Raw genomic sequence first — 23,585 nt, forward strand, 5'->3', positions numbered from 1 at the left:
GACTAAAAATAGAATGGTCCAAATGCCTCCCCCTAGGCTTCTTACCTGCCTTGGAACTCGCCTCAGTGCTCTCCTTAGCTGAGAAAGGCAAGGAGCCCAGACTTTAAACTTTCTAGCCTCTGGGGATCCCCAAAGCCTAAATCAGGGAGATAGGTGTCCAGCACCACCAGACTGCAGACTTTAGGCAGCAGGGGACGCAGTGATTCTGCAGTGAACAGATACTCTACTGCTCCAGTCTGAACAGCACACTGACTTTTGAACACAGGCCCTGGAACCACTGCCAACAGTTCCCCTGCTCATCGCTCCCTTCTTTCTCCCAACAAGGGGGCAATTCTCCTTTGACTATCTCCATGGAAACAGCATGATTGGCATCATTGGGAAAGGGACTGTCCCATTCTCCATATTATTCACAAGGCCTAACACAAAGCTCAAAGACTGTAGAATAATGCTTAGAGTTCCAGACTGATCCCAGAATTTTTAAAGGGACGATGATTTCTATACAAAAAGGCAAAAATCCGTTTCCTCTCCAACCCTGTTTAATTACCTAGTCTTGGTGGAGAGAGGGGAGTCTTTGAGGGAAGAAATGTGGGTGATTAGGGTTACATTAGATAGACTGTGGCAGTGCTCATAAAAATTGTACAAAAAGCAAATCATCACCAAATATTTTAAGGTAGCAAAGTACTTAAGGCTTATTTGGTTATTAACAGAAAGGAGGGCCTATGGCCCTGGATTCAGAAGGACCTGAGTTCAAATCCAGCCTGATACTTGACACTTAATAATTGTATGACTCTGTGCAAGTCACTTAACCCTCACCCCCCACACACACACACACCCAAAAAAGGAAAGAAAAAGAAAAAGAAAAAAAAAGAGGGCTTATTCTCCACTCTCTCATCCTTGCTTTGGATGGAAAAGAGGCCACTTTACAATCAAATGTCAGGATGCCCCTACTAAATCAAAGGAAGATTGGGTATAAATGGGGGTCTGGTTGCAAGCAAGGCAGACTGATATGGTGATGGTATATTGTAACAGATGAAAATGAAAAGTTGTTCAGTAATTTTTAGTCATGTCTGATGCTTTGTGACCCCACTGGGGTTTTCTTGTCAGAGATACTGGAGTGGTTTGACATTTCCTTCTCCAGGTCATTTTACAGATGAGGAAACTGAGGCAAACAGGGTTAAGTGACTTGCCCAGGTCACATAGCTAGTAAGTGTCTGAGGCTGGATTTGAACTCATGAAGATGAGCCTTCCTGGCTCCAGGCCTAGTGGTCTCTGCACTGCACCAATGAAGTGTTCTTGATTACCACCCCCAAGAATGTGAGAGTTTTTAAGGGACCTCAACATCCATCTCATCCAACCCCATACATGAAAGGAATCTCCACTGTAACATATTTGACAAATGGTCATCTAGCCTTTGCTTGAGGATCTAATAGCTCTAATTGGTACAAAGTTATTCCTGACATCAAACTGAAATTTAGTTCTTTGTAGCTACTAGTTCTTTCAGTCTGTTGGTCTGTCTGTCTGTCTGTCTTTTCTTTCTTTTCTTTCTTGCTTCCTAATTTGAACTCAGGAAGATAAGTGTTCCTGACTCTAGGTCTGGCACTCTATCCACTGTGCCACCTACTGTCTCTGAGAAGGAAGGGAGAGAACATTAAAAGATAATTATCAGGGCAGCTAGGTGGCGCAGTGGATAAAGCACCAGCCCTGGAGTCAGGAGTACCTGAGCTCAAATCCCGCCTCAGACACTTAACACTTACTAGCTGTGTGACCCTGGGCAAGTCACTTGACCCCAATTGCCTCACTAAAAAAAAAAAAAAGAAAGAAAGAAAAGGTAATTATCGGGGCAGCTAGGTGGTGCAGTGGATAGAGCACCAGCCCTGGATTCAGGAGGACCCGAGTTCAAATCCGGCCTCAGACACTTAACACTTACTAGCTGTGTGACCCTTGGCAAGTCACTTAACCCCAATTGCCTTGTTAAAAAAAAAAAAAGATAATTATCATTTACTGAACCCCTACTGTACTAAACCTTGACTGAAATGAAAGAAAGGGCTTGGTACTTCCTTGTAACAAGAACTCCCTAATGTATTTTTATGCTTAAACGATGGCATTACCTTGAAGTAATTTTGGTTTTCCCTTGGCTTTAGATTGATTGGATTTTAATTAGAAACTATCTTAAAAAGTATTTTAGAACTGGATTTGAATTCAACATGTGAAGAGGCAGAGTAATATAGTATAAAAACTCTAGACTTATGACTACAAAGACCTGGGCCCAAGGCCCATCCTCATTATTTACTAGCCACGGGACTTCGGACAAATCACTTTACTTCTCCAAACCTCAGTTTGCTCATCTGTGAAATGAAAGTATTAAAACTAAATTTACCATGCCAACCTTATGTGGTTGTTGTCAAAATGAAATGGGATAGAATGGATGAAATAACAAACTGTATGAATGTGAATCATTGTTATGAAACATCTTTATAGAAAGGCTGCAGACTTAAATGGAAAACAATTTAATTAAACTCAATTTGGTTTCTCTTTGAAAGAGTAGCAGCTTAGGGGTGGAGGAGGTTGCTAAGAAACAGAGGGAAGTGAGCCTGGCTACCACTTCACATACAGCCAGAGCAAAGGGGGTCAGTCCTTCCCCTCAAAAGACAGCAAGCTTCATGGCAGCAGGAACGTGAGAAACAGCTCTCACTCCTGCTCTCTGAGCACTGTGGGCCCGGTCCTGTGGGCTACAAAGGAGAGGAGGATGCAGGGGCCCAGTTTATGTTGAGAAGGTAATAATGTCTCTCCTGGCCCTCTAGTGGCCAGGAAAGGTCAATGCACACTTGTAGGCATAAGGAGAGCAATGCAGGAAATGACACAGCATCAGATATTTAGAACAGGATGTGAAGGCTTGGGGATCTTGGAGATCATCTGGTACAATTCCTCCTCCATTTAACAGCCCAGAGATAGCTACCCAAGGTAAATAGGCCCAGCTAGTGGCAAAGGCAGAGCCAGAATGTAGATCTCATAGCCTAACAAGAAAAATACATAATTTTCAAACCCTAGATAAAATAGAACTCTCACTGTAAAGGCATCAAAAGGGATGTTTCTGTATTTTGTGAAATCTTTCATGTGACACAGCTTGTTAGGAATAAAATGTTCATTTAAGTATCTCACCAGACATTCCTTTGTGATCTAAGCCCACAAACAAGTGCTCCCTTACATCATCACCCACTAAGTCAGGATTCCCATTGGCTCTCAAACTGTAGCAGAAAGTTTGCTTTTCCTTTCCTTTTCTTTTTTTTTTTGGTGGGGCAATGAGGGTTAAATGACTTGCCCAGGGTCACACAGCTAGTAAGTGTCAAGTGTCTGAGGCTGGATTTGAACTTAGGTCCTCCTGAATCCAGGGCTGGTGCTTTATCCACTGCACCACCTAGCTGCCCCCTCTTTTACTTATTTTTCAAGTTTTACTGATGCCTTTCTTTCTTTTTTGGGGGGGGGTGAGGCAATTGGGGTTAAGTGACTTTCCCAGGGTCACACAGCCAGTAAGTGTTAAGTGTCTGAGGCCAGATTTGAACTCAGGTCCTCCTGACTCCAGGGCTGGTGCTGGATTCAGGAGGACCTGGGTTCAAATCCAGCCTCAGACACTTGACACTTACTAGCTGTGTGACTCTGGGCACACAAACCACAAAACTGCCCCACAAAACACTGCCCCACAAAACAAAAACAAAAATAAAAGCACAGAAATGAGTGGGGATAGCAGTCTAAGCATAGGAATGAATCAGCCTAGGCCTGGCTTGAGTGCCCAGTGTGTAAGAAGGGGAGAAATTCTGGAAATATAGGCTGGAGCCAGATTGTGGAAGGGTTTAAACACAGGGACCTGTATTTTATTCTAAAGGAAATGGGCAGGTACTGAAGTTCTGAGCAGAGGAGTGATGTCATCAGCCCAATATAAATTTGGTGGCTGAGTTAATCAACAAACATTTGCTGTGGATTGAAAGATAGATCCTAGATCCAGGGTAAACAATTAAGAGGCTATTGCAGTGGTCCAAGTAAGATGATACAGGCCTAGATTAGAGTGATTGTGGTGTGAGTAGAGAGGTAAGGATGAATATAAGGCATGCTGAGGAAGTAGAATCCACAAGACTTCAAAACTCTCAGAGCATTATGACTGAGAAAACAGCCTGAATGCTCCCCAAAGGATTATCAATTAGTATAAGCCAAGAGTGTGCTATTTCTACTGGGCCAAGCCTGACACGGACAATCAAGGGAGATGGTACCTTTTCTCTCGTGGTAAGGCAGAGAAAGCCCTAGGGAATTCACTAGGATTAAGTTTGGTTTTAATAAAAGAAGATGTCTCAGAGAGCCCTTTCTCAGGAGGCGCATGATCACTAATGAGCACTGTAATAGCGGAAAACACAAGAGGTCTTCTTGGCCACGTCTATTTCCCAGGGACTAGGAGCCTTTCCCAACAGAGAGTATGGATAAGAACAACTGAAGTGCTAGCATAGTGTTATTGCTTTCCTAAGACTACCAAGAATCTTGTGGGGTCCTTGTTTAGAACCAGTGCATGCTCCAAAGTTATAATTCTGAAGGAAGTTGAAGATAGCTTACCTTGCTTTAGAGATGGTACCTCTTCATTTTCCTCAGTTATGAAACTCTTAAAAAAAAAAAAGGGAAGAAAAGAAAAATCCACCTCATTTGGCTATACACATGAGTTGCTATCAATGGCCTAGGGCCTAAAACAGAATTACACCTCAGCCAAGTTCACAATCTAAGAGGGTAAAAAGCACAACAGGGACATAAGGTTAACACCTGTAAAACTTATGGTGGTTGTCCTCCACCCCCACTTTAAAGAATGATTAACAGATGACTGTTACATGATTTTTTTCTAAGTAAATGCCCCATCGCCTACCACGTCAGAGACAATCTTAAAGCAAGCTTCCCAGAACTAGGCTGACAGATTCACAGTGACTGACCAATCAGGTCAATCCCAGGCTGGGAATCTGACATACCTCTGGTGAGCTGCTCTCCCGAAGGACAAGCTCAGCACCACTCAGTGGGGGAGGCGAGTCAGAATCTTCAGACAGTTTCTCTTCATCTTCTTCATGGATAGGAGATGATGGGGAATGTAATGTGCTAGGATGACAAAAACATAGTCTTAGTTGTGTGGGCATCACAGGCTTTGTCTGTTCTAAAGATGAACACACATTCTTCCATTTCCCGTGGTCCTCCCGTGGTGTACAGAGCAAAGGATCTTGGGAGGCTCTAGCCCGCCAAAATATCTGGAACTTACCTACACGCCCAGTGATACTGACCTGTCTGGAGACTTGTTTGGCTTGCTCTTTTGAAGGCCGCCCTCCAAGGCTCTGTCAAGCCCAGCAAGAGGACAACCAGCTTGAGAGAGCCCATCAGAAACCCCCGAATAAGTGATTTCTTCATAAAGAGGAGCTGAAGGAATAGCTGGAGAGACAGAGCGAAGGCCATTCAGAGCTTCCAGCAAGGAGATGGGTTCATATCCAGGTGGGATGTTGTCCGAGTTCTGTGAATTACAGGCAGAGTTCAGGATAAAGCTGGTCTTCTTTTAGACTACCATGCAGCCCTTAAGACATGGGGCCCAGAATGAGATTCCTGCCTTCAGACAGCCCTGTACCCACAATGACATCACAGCTCTAAGAATATAGATTTTCTAAGGAACCACCTATCCAATGCTAGCTGGAAACTACTCCTTATTGGGGCCTCAGAAAGGGCTTTCTCATTTATGACATCACCCTTGAACTATATTCACTAACACAGAAACCACCCTCCTCGCAGCTCCCGTGGCTGCTGAAAAGCAGGTCCTTTAGTTGCTAAGGGGAAAAAAGGTGAGTGCTTGTAAAAGGGACAATAAATACAGGACCAAGGTGAAGCAGGAAGCCAATACTTCCTCCACCTGAAGGATGAGAATGTGGGTTCTAGTATTTTCTGATCATCTAGGCTCTTGGGGAAAGGACTTCTCCTTACTGCCCACCGCTCTCTGAGAAGATCACTATATCACTAACCCTAATTTTAGCCCTCCCCGAGGCTACCCGCATCTAAGCAGAGATGGAGGCCATGCTATATGGCATCAAGCTAGACAGGAAAAAGGTGAGATTTACTGAGGAATATATGAAAATTCATCCTCAGGCTAGAGCTAAGAGCTCCTACCTGGCATTCTGTATCTACCATCATGAAAGAAAAGACAGCTAGTGAGGGTTAGTAGAAAAATGGAGAACACAGGAGAGCTGGGAGGGCAAGCAGGAGGTTCCAGCACATACCAAATGAGTCTGAAATACATCTGCAGCTCTCGTGTTTCAAGCCAAATACCTGGGTTCAGAGCACACCACCTACCCCAAACCTTTCGAAAGAGAGGGAAAAGAGCTCATAGCTTGGGCTGAAAAGCCTGATGTAACTGATGATGTTACAGCAAGGAGATTTGGGATAAGATACAACTCTCCCTCTGCTTTTCTGGTTTGACCAGTATCCTTGCTTGGAAACAGGGTAGATCTTTCAAGGAGATGGAAAGAGGGAACACTAAGAAGGGCCATGGCATGGAAAATGGAAATTTATAAAAGGAGGCAGGCAGTAGGGAGTCAAGGGCTCATTTCCTTCCTTCATACTTTAGGTAACATTCCAATTAATCTGTTAGGTCAGTTTAGCATTTGGTGTGCCAGATAAATGCTTTTGTATTTTTTTCTTTTAATATGCCTTGCTTTGGGAATTCTCTCTTTCATACATGATTTAATCTTTCAAAGTAGATACCCATTCTCCTAATAATTCCTACAGGTATATCCTTATATTAATAGTTAAAACTTTTGAAGTTAGACTTTCTCCTCTCAAAAAACCAACTTGGAGTTATCCTCCTATCTAATCAGTGACTACTAGGAGACACAGCAATTCAGGTGACATTTCAATGAGGCTTATCTTATCTCTAATTGCCATTTATATTTTGGGGCTGCCAAATTGCAGAGGACATTTGGGAAAATTCAAGACCTTAGACGAAACAGACAAAACCCAGTAAATCCAAAAACCAAATGCAGAAAGCAGGGCGATGAGAAACAAACACGTATAAGAAATGCCATTTGCAATAAAAAAGCAACAATATTAATTCCACCTTCAACATTAGTTCCATTTGCCAGCAGGAAAAAAAAAAAAGGTGAACAAGAGCATTTAAAAGAAACAAAAGAAGCTTAGCAAAGCTGGCAAGAGGACTTGTAGCTCATGGCTTGGCAAACTGTCCCCTCAAAGGAAGGAGCCTCGGTGCCTACAGGCCTTCAGTCTCTTCCTGTGAATGCACAGAGTGACTACAGGGAACTGATCCTGCTTTAATGGGTTAAGTAAATGAAACATACTCCATAAGTAAACCCTAATGTTTGGGGAAGAGAATGGCCTTCCATCTGAGTCTATCTTTCTGGTCGGGGGATGGGGCAATAATGTAGCTGTATAGACCAAATACACTTACTGTTTCCCTTTTAGGTTTCTTGCTGGCCAATGAGACAGGGTTCGACTTTGATTTTTTAAAGGGACACTGTCAAGATAAAAATCATATATTTTACAATAACTAACATCCCTCAAACAATGCTAGAGTTTGCTGAAAGGGAATCTCCCAATTTTCTGATGACTGTGTGATGGATTACTTTCCCACCCCCAAACACCCCCACCCACCCACCCACTTTCTGGGTACCCTTGGGGCACTGAATGACAACACACACTGGTCAGTTTCACTCTAGAACTAGTCAGTTCCTCCAGGCAGGGAGTTTATGACATAAGTTAACTATTAAAAACAAAAACAATCCTAAGCACAATCCCCACCACCCTATATTCTCATTACTAAGCCACATGAGAAGTTTACTCTTTTCTGCTCATATTGTGTTATCTGAGAGCAGCCTTGTAAATAGCCTTTTGCCCAAAGTAACAAGGAATCTATGCCAGGTGAGTGGCAAAGGATATGGATTTTATTTATTAAACTATCTGAACCTCTTTAGGGGAAGGAAAGCTTTGGGTGCTAACCTAAAGGGTGAGAAGAGTGGTTTGTTTGTTTTTTTAAAATATATATAACCTAAATTCGAGGCCTGCATTGCTTGACAGTGTCCCTTTAATGTATCACCTTTATGGGAAGGTGCCCATCCCTGTACTCAAGTAGGAGGACATCAAGCCATGGAACAAACATTCTAACATTCAACTACATGCAGCAGAAACACTGGGTTGTTGTAAAAGACAATTTGGTCACCAAGTCCTTCAGTTAAATATTAAAGATCTTTTTTTAAAAAATGGGTCAATCTACAAATGTGCTTCATTTTATGCTATGTTTCTGTAGAGTTGTGTACAATCTGAGTTTGGAAAGCAAACCCTAGTTACTGGACCAGAATAGCTTGCTATGTTACATCAGTATGCTTCATAAAGCAAAGAATACTATGGTAAAGCAACCATCAGCCTCCCTAATCACAGCACTTCTGAGCTATTACCTATTTCAAATTCTTCATTTTACAGAGGAAGAAACTGAGACCGAGAGAAAGTCAAATGACTTGCCCACAGTCACACAGATGGTTAGTGCAGAACTGGGACTAGATCATAGGTCTTGTGATATCCCTTCGTTTTCCCACTACACTCTGCTGTTTCCTGATACCTCCATTTTCAGGGTTAGATTTTAATGAGGGACACCTGCATTAGCAATATTAAGCGCATGTGAATTGATGTGATCAGCAGTTACCCTTTCACTAGATTCAGTAGAGGCACCCAGGGCTAGGGAGAGGGAGGATCAGACCTTAATCATTGTCTTTCATAGGGAAGAAAGGAGACATCTCATGACAAGACTTAGAGGCAGCCACTCAGCATTTTGAGGATGAGAAGGAGGAGCTCTGCCAGGAGGCACCTCAAACTATTCCTGAAGCTCTGAACTGTAGCAGGTGTTCACTATTTGCCAGATACAATGGAAAGGAGGGTTTCTTCTAAGCGCAGTTATTTTCCATTTCCTCTCAGCCGAGACTTAGATACTGGTCCTAACAAAGAAACTGAGACCCCATATTATAACTTAGAGGCTCTGCTTCTCCTGTACCAACCGTTGATTCTTCTTCTTCTTCTTTTTTTTTTTTTACTGTGGGGCAATGGAGGTTAAGTTACTTGCCTAGGGTCACACGGCTAGTAAGTGTCAAGTGTCTGAGGCTGGATTTGAGCTCAGGTCCTCCTGAATCCAGGGCCGGTGCTTTATCCACTGCGCCACCCAGCCGCCCCCGTTGATTCTTTAGAAACATTTGGATGATAACCTGGATGTTTTGGCACGACATATGAAGACACTCCTAGGCTTCTGTGTAGTGAGCCGGTCTCTTAACTCTTTCTCCTCTCTCTAAGCCCTAAAGCGACAAGCCATTCTGATGGCTCGGGCAAATATAAGTCACTTACAGAGTGTTCATCGTGGTCCATGCTCTGTGCTAAAACAGGACTGAATGAGACAGGGGACAGCGCTCCTGGCTTCTTCCTCACTGCCCGGATCTGTAGGAGGGCCCGGAAAGCTAGAGAAAAAGATTTAAAACACATCAGTCATGGTAACAGCTGCTCCTGCTGCTATTTAGAATGTGCACCACATTGTGTGACACCAAATACTCAATGACCCACCAACATGACTCCCACCAGTGCAGGAATAAGAATTAACAGTATTCTAGGCTGAGCAGGCCTAGTGGTTGATCTTGTTCTGAAAAAGAAGTGGTATATAAGTCTATTGGTTAAATGTCTTTAGCTTATTGGAAAGCACCTAAATACAAGAACGAGATGCCTAATATTCAGCCTGCATTTACAGGTAATGAAGCCTAAACATCTGGATGTCCAGGAGGACAATCAGTAAAGAACTGGGGATGTTTAGCGTGGAAAACAGAGGACTTAGGAGGGGTAGAGGTGGGCAACCTGATAGTAGTCCTCTAGCATTTGAAGGGTTTATTATCTGGCAGAGGGATCAGACTTATTCTATTTGGTTCCTGTCACCAGAACTGTGAGCAATGGATAGAAGCTGCAAAGAGAAAGACAGTCTTGATGCAAGGAAAAACTTTCTTCTTCTTCTTCTTCTTCCTTCTTCCTCTTCTTCTTCCTCCTCTTCTTCTTCTTCTTTTCCCCCAGGGCAATGAGGGTTAAGTGACTTGCCCAGGGTCACACAGCTAGTAAGTGTCAAGTGTCTGAGGCTGGATTTGAACTCAGGTCTTCCTGAATCCAGGGCCAGTGCTTTATCCACTGCGCCACCTAGCTGCCCCAAGAAAAATTTTCTAATTAAAGCTTATCAAAAATGGGCTATCCCAGGAGGTCACTGGAAGTCTTCGAGCAAAGGCTGGATGACAACTTGCTGGGTCTGCTGTAGAGAGATTCCTGTTCAGTATGGGCTGCAGGAGATAGATGACCCCTGAAGTCCCAGGGCTTGCCATTGGACTTGGATGGCTCTGGAGAAGAGTGAGGCAGATGACTTTTCGCAGATCTGCCTCACTTCAATCCAATTCATGTGCAAGTCAAGACATCTCCATTGTGATGAAAACAGTACTCTTCCGAGAACAAAAGATGAACAACAACAACAATGCTGAGATTCTATGGAGATTTTGGAGGGCTCTCAGGGAATCAAGGAGATCTAGACACTTTGTGGCTTTGCCAATGATTTCCTTTGTTACTACAGTTAAATTAACCTCCCTGTGACCTCAGTTCTCCAGCAATTAAACAGAAAATACTATCTACCCAACAATCCAGCCTACAGAGTTATGGAACTTGTGAAATTATTAATCTGTACTAGATATAGGGTATATCATAGGTATATATACATACACAGACATATGTATATGAGAGAGAGAGAATGAACACAGATGTATTCTGATTTTGTATGGTTAAGGATCAAAAGTAAGTTATGGAAATTACATGTTAAGGTCAAATAAGATCAGGGAAGATCACTACAATGATTTTGAAGTTAAGCTGAATCTTGAGGGGAGCCTATTATTTATCACCTTACTCACTTACATAACTAAAAAGACAAATAATTCAATCAACTGTATTTCAATCTGCCTCCATGTGCCAGGACCAGAGAGAGGGTTGTGGCACTGGGTTCTTTGGGCATCTGGCTCATACAAAGGTAGGCTAGGTAACCTTATGGTCTTCCCTTGGTAATCTAGTGAATTTCCAGCACTGTGGATCAGATCGGCTATCCTCAAGTTATACTGGGCTACCCAGAAGACAGTTCTCCTGAAGTAGCAAATTCTTGGAAAGAATGTTTGTGGTATCTCCCAGTGCTAGGGAGAACAGTACAGACACTTCTCCCTTTATATAGATTTACATTATGCAAATTTGGCTTTATGTAAAGTATGTAAAGAATTCTGAAAGAAATTTGTATTCCAACCCCAATTCAGTCAGTACTCTACTTCCACTGTACTAGTGATTTCACACAGACCCCTCCCCATGTTTCTGTGCCCCTTCTCCTTTTCCCCTAGGCTATCAGTCCCAAACTCCATCCTGGAAGTCAGAAGGTTAAAGTACAGCTTCAGAATGGGAAGTTCACCTGGTGTGGGAGTGGGGAAGAAAGGGAAGGAAATGGAGGAAGTGATACAGGTGATACAGGTGAAGTGGGCTCATCCACCTCCTTTCCAATCCTAGGATTAGGTACTAGAGAGTTGTCTGCTTAGCTCCATCTGCAGGGATAAAAATGCAGATGAATGAAGAAGGGCTGCTGACTGGTTTTCCTAAAGTTCTGGGCCACCAGTGACCAGAGGGCAGAGTGTCCCATTCAGGCCCAGGGCTGCACTACCATCCCCCAATTCTTCCAGGCCCAATCCCAATGAGTCCCCTTCACCCCAAGTGCTGTTTGTTATCCTTCCCCCGCTGATGTGAGTCAAAATATGTTTAGCGGTAATAAATTGGGTATAAGTGCAAACACACTGGTTCCTTGATGGCTATTTCAGCTGCCACAGGTTGGTTAGAAGAAGTTTTTTGTTCATTTTTCTCCCTGTCTGCTCCATAGTTCATGGAAATAAAAAGACACAAGCTCTTGGTCCCCATCACTTGTTGGAGGCCCAAAGATCAGTAGATCCTGAGCTGTTTTCTAGCAGTCCCCTTCTCTCTTCTCCAGTTCCCAAGTTGCTCCAGTCTCCAGTGACTTGCTTAAAGGCATCATTTTGTGTATGCCTTTGTTATATAGGCTAAGTGAAGTGGGTAGGTAGGGGGCAGACTGGCATTACCTAAAAATCAGTTTATATAGGGGTCTGCAGAACAGACCACTTACATAAAGTGACAACTATATGTATTCCAACTGAGACATGAAGACTGCTTGACTTTTCCTCCTCCTCCTCTTTTTTTTTTTCCTGACAATGCAATTGGGGTTAACTTGCCCAAGATCACATGGCTAGTAAGAACAAGTGTTTGAGGTTGGATTCGAACTCCGGTCCTCCTGACTCCAGCGCCAGTGCTCTATCCACTGAGCCACCCACCTGCCCCTTGAAAGACTTTTCAGTGACTGCTGAATTACACTTGGTTTTGGCAGGATCTAACACTACAGCTGGTAGCTCATTCCCCCACAAGCTAACATCAAAGTTGCCAGTTATTCTGAGTCAGGTACATTAAGTTACATATGGACTAATGTTTTAATGATATCCAATGAGGTGTGACCCACTGGACTGAATGATCCACTGACCTCTCTCAGCCAAACAATCCTTTGACTAGAAAAAGTCCACTTTGCCAATTCCTTGCATTACAGCTCCCATCTAATCTGCTTCCTCTGTTTCTGCACTGTGTTGTGAACAAAAACAAAAACAAACAAAAAAACAGAATCCTAGACTTTAAATGATTCATTCTAGATTCACGTTATGTTATCGGGATGTATAATGCAGTCAGGCCTTGGCAAAAGTTTTTCTTGCTCACCCACCAAAGTTCTTTGATTGAGGCCTTATTCCAAACACCTTCCCTTTTTCTGTTTTCTGCCTGCCCTCACCTACACTTGACTGTTTTACTTCCCTGTTAAGAAAATAACCATTTCCTCAAAAGCTCATTCTCTACTTCAACATATCCCCATTTTTGTATCTATATCTATGTTCCTGTGCTTTCTTTGAAATCTCAGAAGAACTCTGTCTCCTCTGAGAAGCTAACACATTTTCCTGCACTTTAAATCCTAACATATCCCCTGCATTTACTGAATATAATTATTATTGTTCAGTTGTTGCAGTCTTGTCTGGGCAAAGATATTGGAGTGGTTTGCCATTTTCTACTCCAGCTTATTTTGCAGATGAGGAAACTGAGGTAGAGCTAAGCAACTTGACCAGGGTCACACAGCTAGTAAGTCTCTGCATAAATGTATATGTTGTCTAATTGGCAGTTCTTAGTAAGTTCAACTTGGTCCTTTCTCCTCTTTTTTTTTTAATTTTATTTTATTTTTGAGGCAATTGGGGTTAAGTGACTTGCCCAGGGTCACATAGCTAGTTAAGTGTTAAGTGTCTGAGACCAGATTTGAACTCAGGTCCTCCTTAATCCAGGGCCAGTGCTCTATCCACTGCACCACCTAGCTGTCCCCTTCTCCTCTTTGAGATGTACCTGATTTTACTATCAATGAGAAAGGATGGTGAAGTTCACTTTTCCACCTTGTACTACATAGTACAAAAGCATATTCAGACTGTACTTTAGTCTGAAGTCCCATTTGAATAGAAACCTTGTCAGTACTGAAATCTGTATGCTGGTCTGAAATCCTTTAAAACATCTTTTTCAAACCCTAACCTCTTTCTAAAACTAAGTCCAAATTCAGAGTGACATTTTGTATAACTAAGTCATGTTTCTTTGCCTCTGAGTTAAGTTCAGTAGTTCATAGGTTCAGATGTTCAGTCTTCTCTTTGACTTAAGTTTAAAAGTTAAGTTTCCTTGGAACTAACTTTAATTAAAAGAAACTTGCTGCCTCTCTATCATTAGCTGTCCTTGACCAATTAACAGAAATCTGTTATTTATATACCATTAGTTATTCTTGCACATGGACAAAATCAATCAGAATTGCCTACTGACAAAATGGAAGAAGGAGCTGCTAGCCTCAAATTCCCAATTTCTATGCAATCATATTGCTCTCCACACCTAAGATGGTCCAGGCTTTGTGACCAATCATATTGTTTCCCCTTTTTTATGATACAGCCTTCTTTGGGGGTGAGGGGGGATGCTCCTCCTTTTGTCTGTAAAAAAATATCTAACTTCATTCATGGTCTTTTGGCTTGCTGAGGTGTTAAGACCCCTATTATTGTTAACTGCTAGCCTTACAGAAAAACTGAATGAGCTTGGTACTACTTAACCTTAATGTCAATTGTAACAGTTGGCGAGCCAGCCAGGAGGCCAAAGATCCCAACTTCCTGGAAATTCTCTGAGGGATTTCCTAGGATATTCCAGGGGATTCTCCACTGAAGGACTGACTTCTCTTCAGAGGACTGTCCTAAAGGCCAGACCGTCCTCTCTGTCACAACTCTTTCAAGCCAATGTAAAAGCTATCCACTCTAGTGGAGAAATTGTAACTTTGCTTGTTTGTCTTAGTGTGCTATTTGTGTTTAGCATGAGTATTTAGCAATAATTGGCAAATAAAAACCTAAAAAACTCCCCAAAAAGACAAGCCCCTAGAAGAAAATTTTTTCTCCAATAGAGACTCCTAGCTGACATTGAAGAGTGATCAAAAGATTCACATCAGTGGCACCCCATTTGTGAAATCATAAAGTAAGTCCCAGGCCATTCATTACCACTGGCAGAAAAGGAGGGTAAGTCCTAGGCCTCAATATAATAGTCAAAAAGGAAGTGACACTCCCCATTCTAAAAGGGGTTAGGGAATAACTTAAGTCTGGAAACAGAAACATTTCGCAGCCAGAAAGGGAAACTAAAAATAGAGATAGAAAAGATTAAGTACAATGATAAGGGAAGTCTCTCTAGTCACTACCCAAAGATGCCCTTACCCAAACTTGCCCAAGATGTATAAGAAAAGTCCCAAATCTGGCCTGAAAAGGGACTTCTACCTGTGCACACCAATTTTTAAGTGTCTTTGTATCTGTCTTGTCATATTATCTGTGTTTTTAAGTGAAACTATGCCTTCTCCTCCCCACCCCACCTCCCGCCCCAGGAAAAAATAACTTTTCTGAGGAATTTTCTAAGTCTTCAAAAAGACAGTCTTTTTCTCTACATTTCTACACCCTGGCCAGATTAGGAAGTGTAGAGATAAAGACAAACAAAAGGAACAAGAATCTTTGTTCCCTAGTCTGCAGAGATTCATGACATTTTAAATTAATTCAAGACTAAATTTGTAACTGAAATGTAATTTCCCTGCTGTGAATCTCCAAAATGTGGTTGAATGTTTTTATAATGCTGAAATAGTTTAGTGAGTTTTGGGTTAACACTCTATAGGATTTGTTTTAAGGAAAACCAAAAATAAAACTTTATGAAAATTACATGAAAACAATATTTATTTGTTTTGTTTTGTTTTGTGGGGCAATGACGGTTAAGTGACTTGCCCAGGGTCACACAGCTGTTAAGTGTCAAGTGTCTGAGACCGGATTTGAACTCAGGTCCTCCTGACTCCAGGGTTGGTGCTTTATCCACTGTGCCACCTAGCTGCCCCCAGAAAACAATATTTAGACCTCTGTCACTCTTTCCCTGGAGAGTAACAGATTTATTGCTATACTGCTAAAGTTAATTCCCTGATTAGATAAAGAAAAAAAAAAGTGTTACAGTTTGCAGTTTAAAGTCATCTGTTACTTAAGACTGGCTATTATTAATTCTTTCCCTGACCACAAAAAGAGAATAGCTTTTTAAATCAGGAAGCTACTTAAAAGTAAATAAAATCCAATTTGGAAGACTGTTCTGGTGTTATCAATATATTTTCTTCTGTGAATGATAGAATCATTTAGGTAACCTAGAAGCAAGGTCACCAAAAGAAATTGGATAAGACCATGCATTTGTAAACTCTTAGGAATCCCAAAGGCAAGAGTATTATAATTAATCAGAGTTGTGTAAGAAAAAAACGTTTGTGCCAAATTACAAAGGAGAAATACAGTGGAATGAAGAGGGGTTCTATAGATAGTCTGGGATAAAAAGCATGGGGATGGGAATGGAAGGATGTCACCTCAAGTCTTTTCATAGCAAATTTCCATATTCAAGGAAGGTGAACTGCAGAAGTTTTGTTCTTCCAATACTAAATTTATTAACAAACAGATTAATGCCAAAACATTTCTGAGTTACTACAATAGGATACAAGTATGAAAGATCTTACTGTTTTCAATCTCAATTAGTAAGCAATTTCATATCCTAAGCAACTAAGTAAATCAATTTTTGTATTTGTCACACCTCAAGTAGCTGATATAAGGATAATATCCTCCTAAGGGAGAAATCAAACAAAGGATTTATAGATAAAGATGAAATGTAAAAGTTTTATGATTAAACATAAATAGTACATTTTGTTTTTTGGGTTTTGTTTTGTTTTGTTTTTAGTGAGGCAATTGGGGTTAAGTGACTTGCCCAGGGTCACACAGCTAGTAAGTGTTAAGTGTCTGAGGCCGGATTTGAACCCAGGTACTCCTGACTCCAGGGCCGGTGCTCTATCTACTGCGCCACCTAGCTGCCCCAAATAGTACATTTTGAAAAAGTAATAGTATCTGACTGTTTCCTCTAAGAACTAGAATATATAAATGTATATAACTGGCTTCCAAATATTTCTTATCAGATTATAAGTTAAGGATTCTACATGTAAAAATGCATTGATGGGGCAGCTAGTTGGTGCAACGGATAGAGCACCGGCCCTGGAGTCAGGAGTACCTGAGTTCAAATCTGGCCTTAGACGCTTGACACTTACTAGCTGTGTGACCCTGGGCAAATCACTTAACACCAATTGCCTCCCCCCCCCTCCCCCCCAAAAAAGCATTGATAATTGTGAAGAGGGTGAAATTATTTAACTACTTTAAATATCTGTCTGATAATGTTAAGAGACATAAGAATCCATTTTACAAGTCAGGTTTTAAAAATTCTGTCTTCAGCTTGTCAATAGCAATTTCCGTATCAGGTACAGGGTTTAGGTTAAAATAGACACAGCAACAGGGGCAGCTAGGTGGGGCAGTGGATAAAGCACCAGCCCTGGAGTCAGGAGGACCTGAATTCAAATCCGGCCTCAGACACTTGACACTAGTTGTGTGACCCTGGGCAAGTCACTTAACCCTCATTGTCGGCACGCCCCCCCCCCCCACCAAGAAAGACATAGCAGGTTGTATGTAAAAATAAATTCTCTGATGTTTCGGGCAAATTATGGGTTCCTAATTTGATATTCTTCTTAGAGCTCTATTGTTAATAAGATCAGAACCATTAGGCTTGAGCTGGTTTTCACTACATGGGCTAGTTATTGGAAAACCAAATTTAGAAGTTGTCTGTAGTCTTATTACTGGCAGATTTTTAACAAAATTATCTAGGATTCTCTGTGAGTTGGAACCAGAAAAGCAAATCTATTTAGGAGAAGCCTCTTTCAGAGCTGCCATGAGAACAAGGCCTATTCCAGAATGTCTAAAAGATGATGTTTCCAGGAACCAGAAGCCTATGTAGGACATCTGGGGTCCAAGATGAAATGTGTTAATTAAATGGACATTGGGAGTAGATTACTAGGATACAAGGAGACTTGATGTTAGTTAATATTGATGATCATTACTGTATTATTTTGGCTTTTTGTTTCATGGTGTTTATGTTTGCTGAGTTTTCATGGTTACCACAGTAACATACAAATTTCCCCTCTCAAATTTGTCCTTGGTGTGTCCTCCAAGTAGTCTGAATCTCTCACTTGAAACTGAGAAGTTGGCTCAGACCACAAACTAGAACATCTCCTCCCTCTAGATTGAGGTAGGTTCTATAGCTCAAAGGACTTTGCAAAATTACATGGTTTTAGAGATTCTTACTGCATCTAAGGGAAGGGCTTGAGCTATGATTAACCAATCTTGTTATTCATACATTAACCAGTTAGGAGAAACTGTAACAAGCCTACATAAGATCCAATGAGTTATAGCAGAAACAATCCCCCTTACAGGGTATCCCTGGTGGAACCCAATTTCCTGGGTCACTTAGCAGCAGGGAAACAGCCTTTAAGCTACCCTTGATAAAGAGGCCCTTACTGCCTTCTGTCTTATTATTCTCTTCAGACTTTACCTTAGTTGCTGTGTTACAGCCTGCTAGAAACTTGCACCAGAAAAGGTTGTTAGTGCATACTACTAATAATGACCATGTTAAACATCTTATAAAACTAGCTTATAGATAAGTAGACCATGGGAAACAAGTGTCTCATTGATCAAAGAGGAGAACTGAGAAAATAAAATTGATAGTGTCTGCATTTTGGTAACTAATTCTGTTCTTTATCACTGTCAACATTTGCATAACTGCCTAAATCATGTTTATAGGTTCAGAAGTTTAGTCTTCCTCTCTGACTTAAGTTTAAAAGTTCAGTTTCCCTAGAAATCACTTTAATTAAAATAAAGCTATTAACTCTCTACCACTAGCTGTCCTTGATCAATTAAAGGAAATCTGTTATCTATATACCATCTTTCTTTCTCTCTCTCTCTCTCTCTCTCTCTCTCTCTCTCTCTCTCTCTCTCTCACACACACACACACACACACACACACACACACACACACACACACACACACACACACACACACACAGTTATTCTGGCAGGTAGACTAAATCAGAATTGCCAAGCAACAAAATGGAAAGAGTTGCTAGCCCCCAAACTCCCAATTTCCATCCAATCATATTGTCCTCCACATCTATCATGTTTTAAGCTTTGTAACCAATCATACTGTTTTCCCCATCTATGATACTGCCTTTCATTCATCCATTTATTTAATTCTTTTTGGTCTCTCCTCGTGTCTGTAAAAATGATCTGCCTGCCTTCATTCAGGGTTTTTTGCTTGCTGAGGTGCTTTATTGCTTGCTGTCAGCCTTACCAATAAGTTGAACATGCTCAAAACTTTGTTGCCTCACTTTGTTTTAATTTCAATCATGACAAAGTTTTAGTAGAATTCTTATTGCCCTACAAGGAGGACTTCCTAATTGAGAGTTGCCATTGCTGTAATGAAGATGGCAACAGAGAGGAAGAACATTTTATATTTAATTTAATTACAAACAGTATTCTTTGGTGGCTAAGAATTGGAAATTGAGAGGAATCCCATCAATTAAGGAGTAGTGGCTGAACAAGGTGTGGTATAGGATTGTAATGGAATACTACTGTGCTGTAATAAATGACAAGCAGAATGATTTCAGAAAAACCTGTAAAGACTTACATGAACTGATGCAGAGAGAGGTGAGCAGAATCAGAACACTGGACACAGTAACAGCAATATTGTTACTGAGGAACAACTGTGAATGACTTGTTATTTTTTAGCAATATAATGATCCAAGGAATAGTATTCTTTTAAATATTTTTAAACTACATTTGACAGTCCCTGAATGCTTCATTGCATTCTAACTCTGAACCTGAATTACAGGACTGGCCTCAGTTAGGCCTGGCCCAGAACAGCAAGGAATCTTTTGATCCTGGTGGTTTTAAGGGAAAATGTAGTGAACAGGCAGCTGGGGCATGAATATTACAATGATAGAAAGAGCAAAAGAATGGCTTGCTCCTTTCTACCATAAACCTGCTCATATTTTCCTTAATAATTTATCCAACTGTCAGATGATTTCTCTACCTGTCAAAACTAAGCTTTGCAAAGTTCTCAAGGAGAAAAGTTGGCCAAAAGTGAGAGATGAAATTGAGGGGTCAGAAGATAAGAAATAAAGTCACTATTTAATATAGTTATTGAGTCACAAAGTCATAGAACCTCTTCTATTATATCCAACTCATAAAGGAACAAAATTCCTTCCCAGGAGAATGGAAGGGGAAAGGAATAGGCATTTACATGGCACCAACTATATGCCAATCACTATGTTAAACACTTTTCAAAAATATTATTTCATTTGATCATCACAGACATCATGCAGGGTAGGTGCCAGTGTTATTCCCATTTTATAGTCGAGGAAATAGAGGCCAAACTTACTTGAGGTAGGTTACACAGCTACTAAGTGTCTAAGTCTGGATTTGACTCTGCCTACTGTGCCACCAATGACCACTTTCCACAACCGACCTGACAAGTGATCATCTAGCATTTGTATGAAAACCTCAAGCTAGGGAGATGTGACTACATTCTGGGATGGCACGTCCCATTCTGAAGCATGCTCTTTGGCAGGAAGTTTATTTGCTGGCTAAGTAGCTATGTACCAGGTATTAGGAAAGTAAAAACAAAAACCAAACAGATCTTGCCCTCAATATTTTACTGGAGAGGAGGGGGAAACAACACATACATAATACGCAGCAAATAACAACACATAATCAAAGTCATTTCTGTGGAGAGGGTGCTAGCAACAGGACAGTCTTCCTTTAGAAGGTGGCTCCTGAGCTGAGCTTTGAAGGAGTCAGCCTGGGCAAAGTTGGAAGGTGGGAAAACATGTACAAGAAGGCCAGGTGAGACTGAAATGTAGATTCTTTTGAGGGATAGCATTTTGCAACAAGGCTAGAAATCTAGGCTGGAGTCAGATTGTGAATCTTCTGGAGCAGGAGAGGGACCTGGTACTTTAGAAATACTGATTTAGGGGGCAGCTAGGTGGAGCAGTGGATAAAGCACCGGCCCTGGATTCAGGAGTTCCTGAGTTCAAATCCGGCCTCAGACACTTGACACTTACTAGCTGTGTGACCATGGGCAAGTCACTTAACCCCCATTGCCCCGCAAAAAAAAAAAAAAAGAAAGAAATACCGATTTAGTAGCTATGTGTAAATTACATGTATACCTCCTAAGGACTGACAATATGGTTTAATAAGGGAGACAACATACCCATATATAGGCACATACAAGACATACATATACATAAATACAAGGTAACTGAGGTATAAAAGGCACTAATAACCAGGGGTATCACTTGCAATAGGTGGTATTTGAGTTGACTCTTGAAAGAAACCAGTGATTCCAGGAAGCAGAGGTATGAATGGCAATCATTTCAGGCAGGAGAAATAGACAGTTCAACAGCACAATGATGGGAGGTGGAACACTGTGTCTGAGTTGAGAAGTTCATTTTTTTAAACTGAATGTAAGATTTTATATTTTTCCCGACTACATGTCATCTTATTAGATTTGGCCTGGTGTTCTAGTCTGTCAAAATTGTTTTGAAATGTGATTGTTATCTATCACATTAGAAATCCCCTTCAGTGCCCTCCGTCCATCTGTGCTCAGGAACCAGCCAGCCTTTGAAGCCTCCTAGGGGGGAGGGAAGCCCACAAGGTGTGGGGATGCCCCAGCCTGCCTCCTCTTGGCTCTTCCTGGCCTCCCCAGATGCATGTCCTGGGCCATATCCCAGAGTGACCAAGGCTAGAGAGAATGTAGCTGACACAGGGAGGCCCGGTTCTCCTGGCAGACCCCAGGGGCTGAGGCGAGGTTGGCAGCTGGAGGCAGGAATGGATGCCTCAATTCCTAATTCCTTCTGCTTGCTGGGTGGGGGGCATCGAGGAAAGAGAAGGGGGGGTGGTCCCTGGCCTGCGGCAAGGGCAGGGGGGATGTGAGTATGTATAATTTAGATTGATTCTCTAAAAATATAATCCATGCTGGACACTACAAAATGAATGACCTAAAGCCAATAAAGATGTTTCTTACCACAAAAAAAAAAAAAAAAAAGAAATCCCTCTTGACACTTACTAGCTGTGTGACCCTAGGAAAGTCACTTAACTCTCATTGTCCCCAAAACAAACAAAAAAGAAATCCCTAAAAGCTTTGCATTATCTTCAAATCTGATATGCAAGCCATCTAACTTTTATCCAAGTCAGTGATTTTAAAAGTTCAACAACAGAAAGCCATGTGCACAGATCCCTGGAACAATTCACTGGAGACCACCTGTTAGGTTGATGTAGAATGATTAATGACTCCTTATTGGGTCTGACCCATGCAACCAATGCTGAGTCCATCTCTATTGTCCTCAAGAATAACATTACAGGGGGCAGCTAGGTGGCGCAGTGAATAAAGCACTGGCCCTGGATTCAGGAGTACCTGAGTTCAAATCCAACCTCAGATACTTGACACTTACTAGTTGTGTCACCCTGGGCAAGTCACTTAACCCTCATTGCCCCTCAAAAAAAAAAAGAAAAAAATAATAACATTACAGAATTTATCAAAAGATTTGCTAAAATTATGGTCTATGAATCCTGGGTATATATAACCCCAAAGAACTTAAAGACAGTGGAAAAGGTGCTACATATACCAAAATATTCAAAGTAGCACCACTAAAAGACATCAGAATTCATATTAACGTGATCGGAATGTAATATTAATGCTAGCGAACTGATAATGAGACTTACTTTCCTCTTCTTGACAGAGTGGGGAGGACTGCACATATGGTCAGCAGCAGCACATACAGCCAGACATGCTTTATGTGTTGCTTTATTTTCATTAACTGTTCTTTTTGGTACAAGGACACATTCTATTGAAGGGGTATTGTTGGGGAGCAATAGTGATGTTAAAAACCACCACTATTGGGGGCGGCCCTGGATTCAGGAGTTCCTGAGTTCAAATCCGGCCTCAGACACTTGACACTTACTAGCTGTGTGACCGTGGGCAAGTCACTTAACCCCCACTGCCCCGCAAAAAACAAAAACAAAAAAAACACCAAAACAATAAAAAACATCACTATGACCTTTCCCTGCCCCCCCCATTAAAAAAAAATCAATTTTATGTAAAATTTGGCTACAGAATTCTCCTGACCTACCGGTGTCATAATCCTGTCCAAAAAAGGAAGGAAGATTTATTTGTTCTTGATGAAGCCATGAATGTATTTATTATCACGATTGCCTTTTCTAGATATCTGCTAATTATGCTTTTAATAAATGTTCTAGAATTCTAGCAGGCATTAAAATGTGCTGATCCATAGTTTTCAGACTGTTTTCTTCTTTTTTTTTGAAAACTGAGACTTTCTCAAGTCCTCCTCCAATCTAGCAACAACTTTCCAGTTCTCTATGATCTATGAAGCTTCTAAGCTTCCTGATGATGGAGTAGCTTCTATTCCCTAGGGAACAGTTCTAACCTGAACCCATCAAGAGCAGCTCAGTGTTCTTTTACTATCCCCTTAATTACATAAGGGATCACCTCCCTACGAGCTTTATAGTCTTCTGCACATTCCACTGCAAAGATCATACTCCTCAGCAGAGAAAAGCAAAGCAAAATAAGAGTTGAGAATACCTCCCTCGATCCTCCTTTCTCCCAAGAAAGGAAGGTGCTTAACTAGCAAGGTGTTATTTTGCTCCCTTTGCTCTCCTCGCCTGCCTTAGCACATTCTAGGTTCTAACACTCTGGGCACTACCCTCATGGTACCTTGTATTCACTCTTTATTAAATGTACTTATTTTCACATCTGGTAAGTTTTCTGTGCATCCACATTGGTCTTTTTAGACAACACCCACATTTCCTCATTCAAATTCTCTTTGTGCCCTCAGAATTTCATTCATGATAGCTTCCCATCCTTCTAGAGCTGACTTCTTCTGTGGAATGTTGTCCAAGCCATACTCACTAACCTCTCTCTTA

The 23,585-nt window shown here is 41.4% G+C and overlaps 1 protein-coding gene across 2 annotated transcripts in view; it reads right to left on the reverse strand.

The window, feature by feature from the left end:
• Window positions 1–23,585, reverse strand: part of MGRN1 (mahogunin ring finger 1) — a 115,676-nt gene that overhangs the window by 14,715 nt on the left and 77,376 nt on the right. The window contains exons 11-15 of one of the 2 annotated variants that reach the window (XM_043964028.1): window positions 9,400–9,509; window positions 7,463–7,528; window positions 5,301–5,524; window positions 4,998–5,121; window positions 4,597–4,642 (exon numbers count right to left, since the gene is read on the reverse strand). In XM_043964028.1, the coding sequence (XP_043819963.1) occupies window positions 4,597–4,642; window positions 4,998–5,121; window positions 5,301–5,524; window positions 7,463–7,528; window positions 9,400–9,509 (570 nt within the window). The remainder of the gene's footprint in view (window positions 1–4,596; window positions 4,643–4,997; window positions 5,122–5,300; window positions 5,525–7,462; window positions 7,529–9,399; window positions 9,510–23,585) is intronic. The other variant, XM_043964034.1, reaches the window with a different exon arrangement.

The sequence above is a fragment of the Dromiciops gliroides genome, chromosome 1, assembly GCF_019393635.1.
Source record: "Dromiciops gliroides isolate mDroGli1 chromosome 1, mDroGli1.pri, whole genome shotgun sequence".
In the NCBI taxonomy this organism is placed as follows: Eukaryota; Metazoa; Chordata; class Mammalia; order Microbiotheria; family Microbiotheriidae; genus Dromiciops; species Dromiciops gliroides.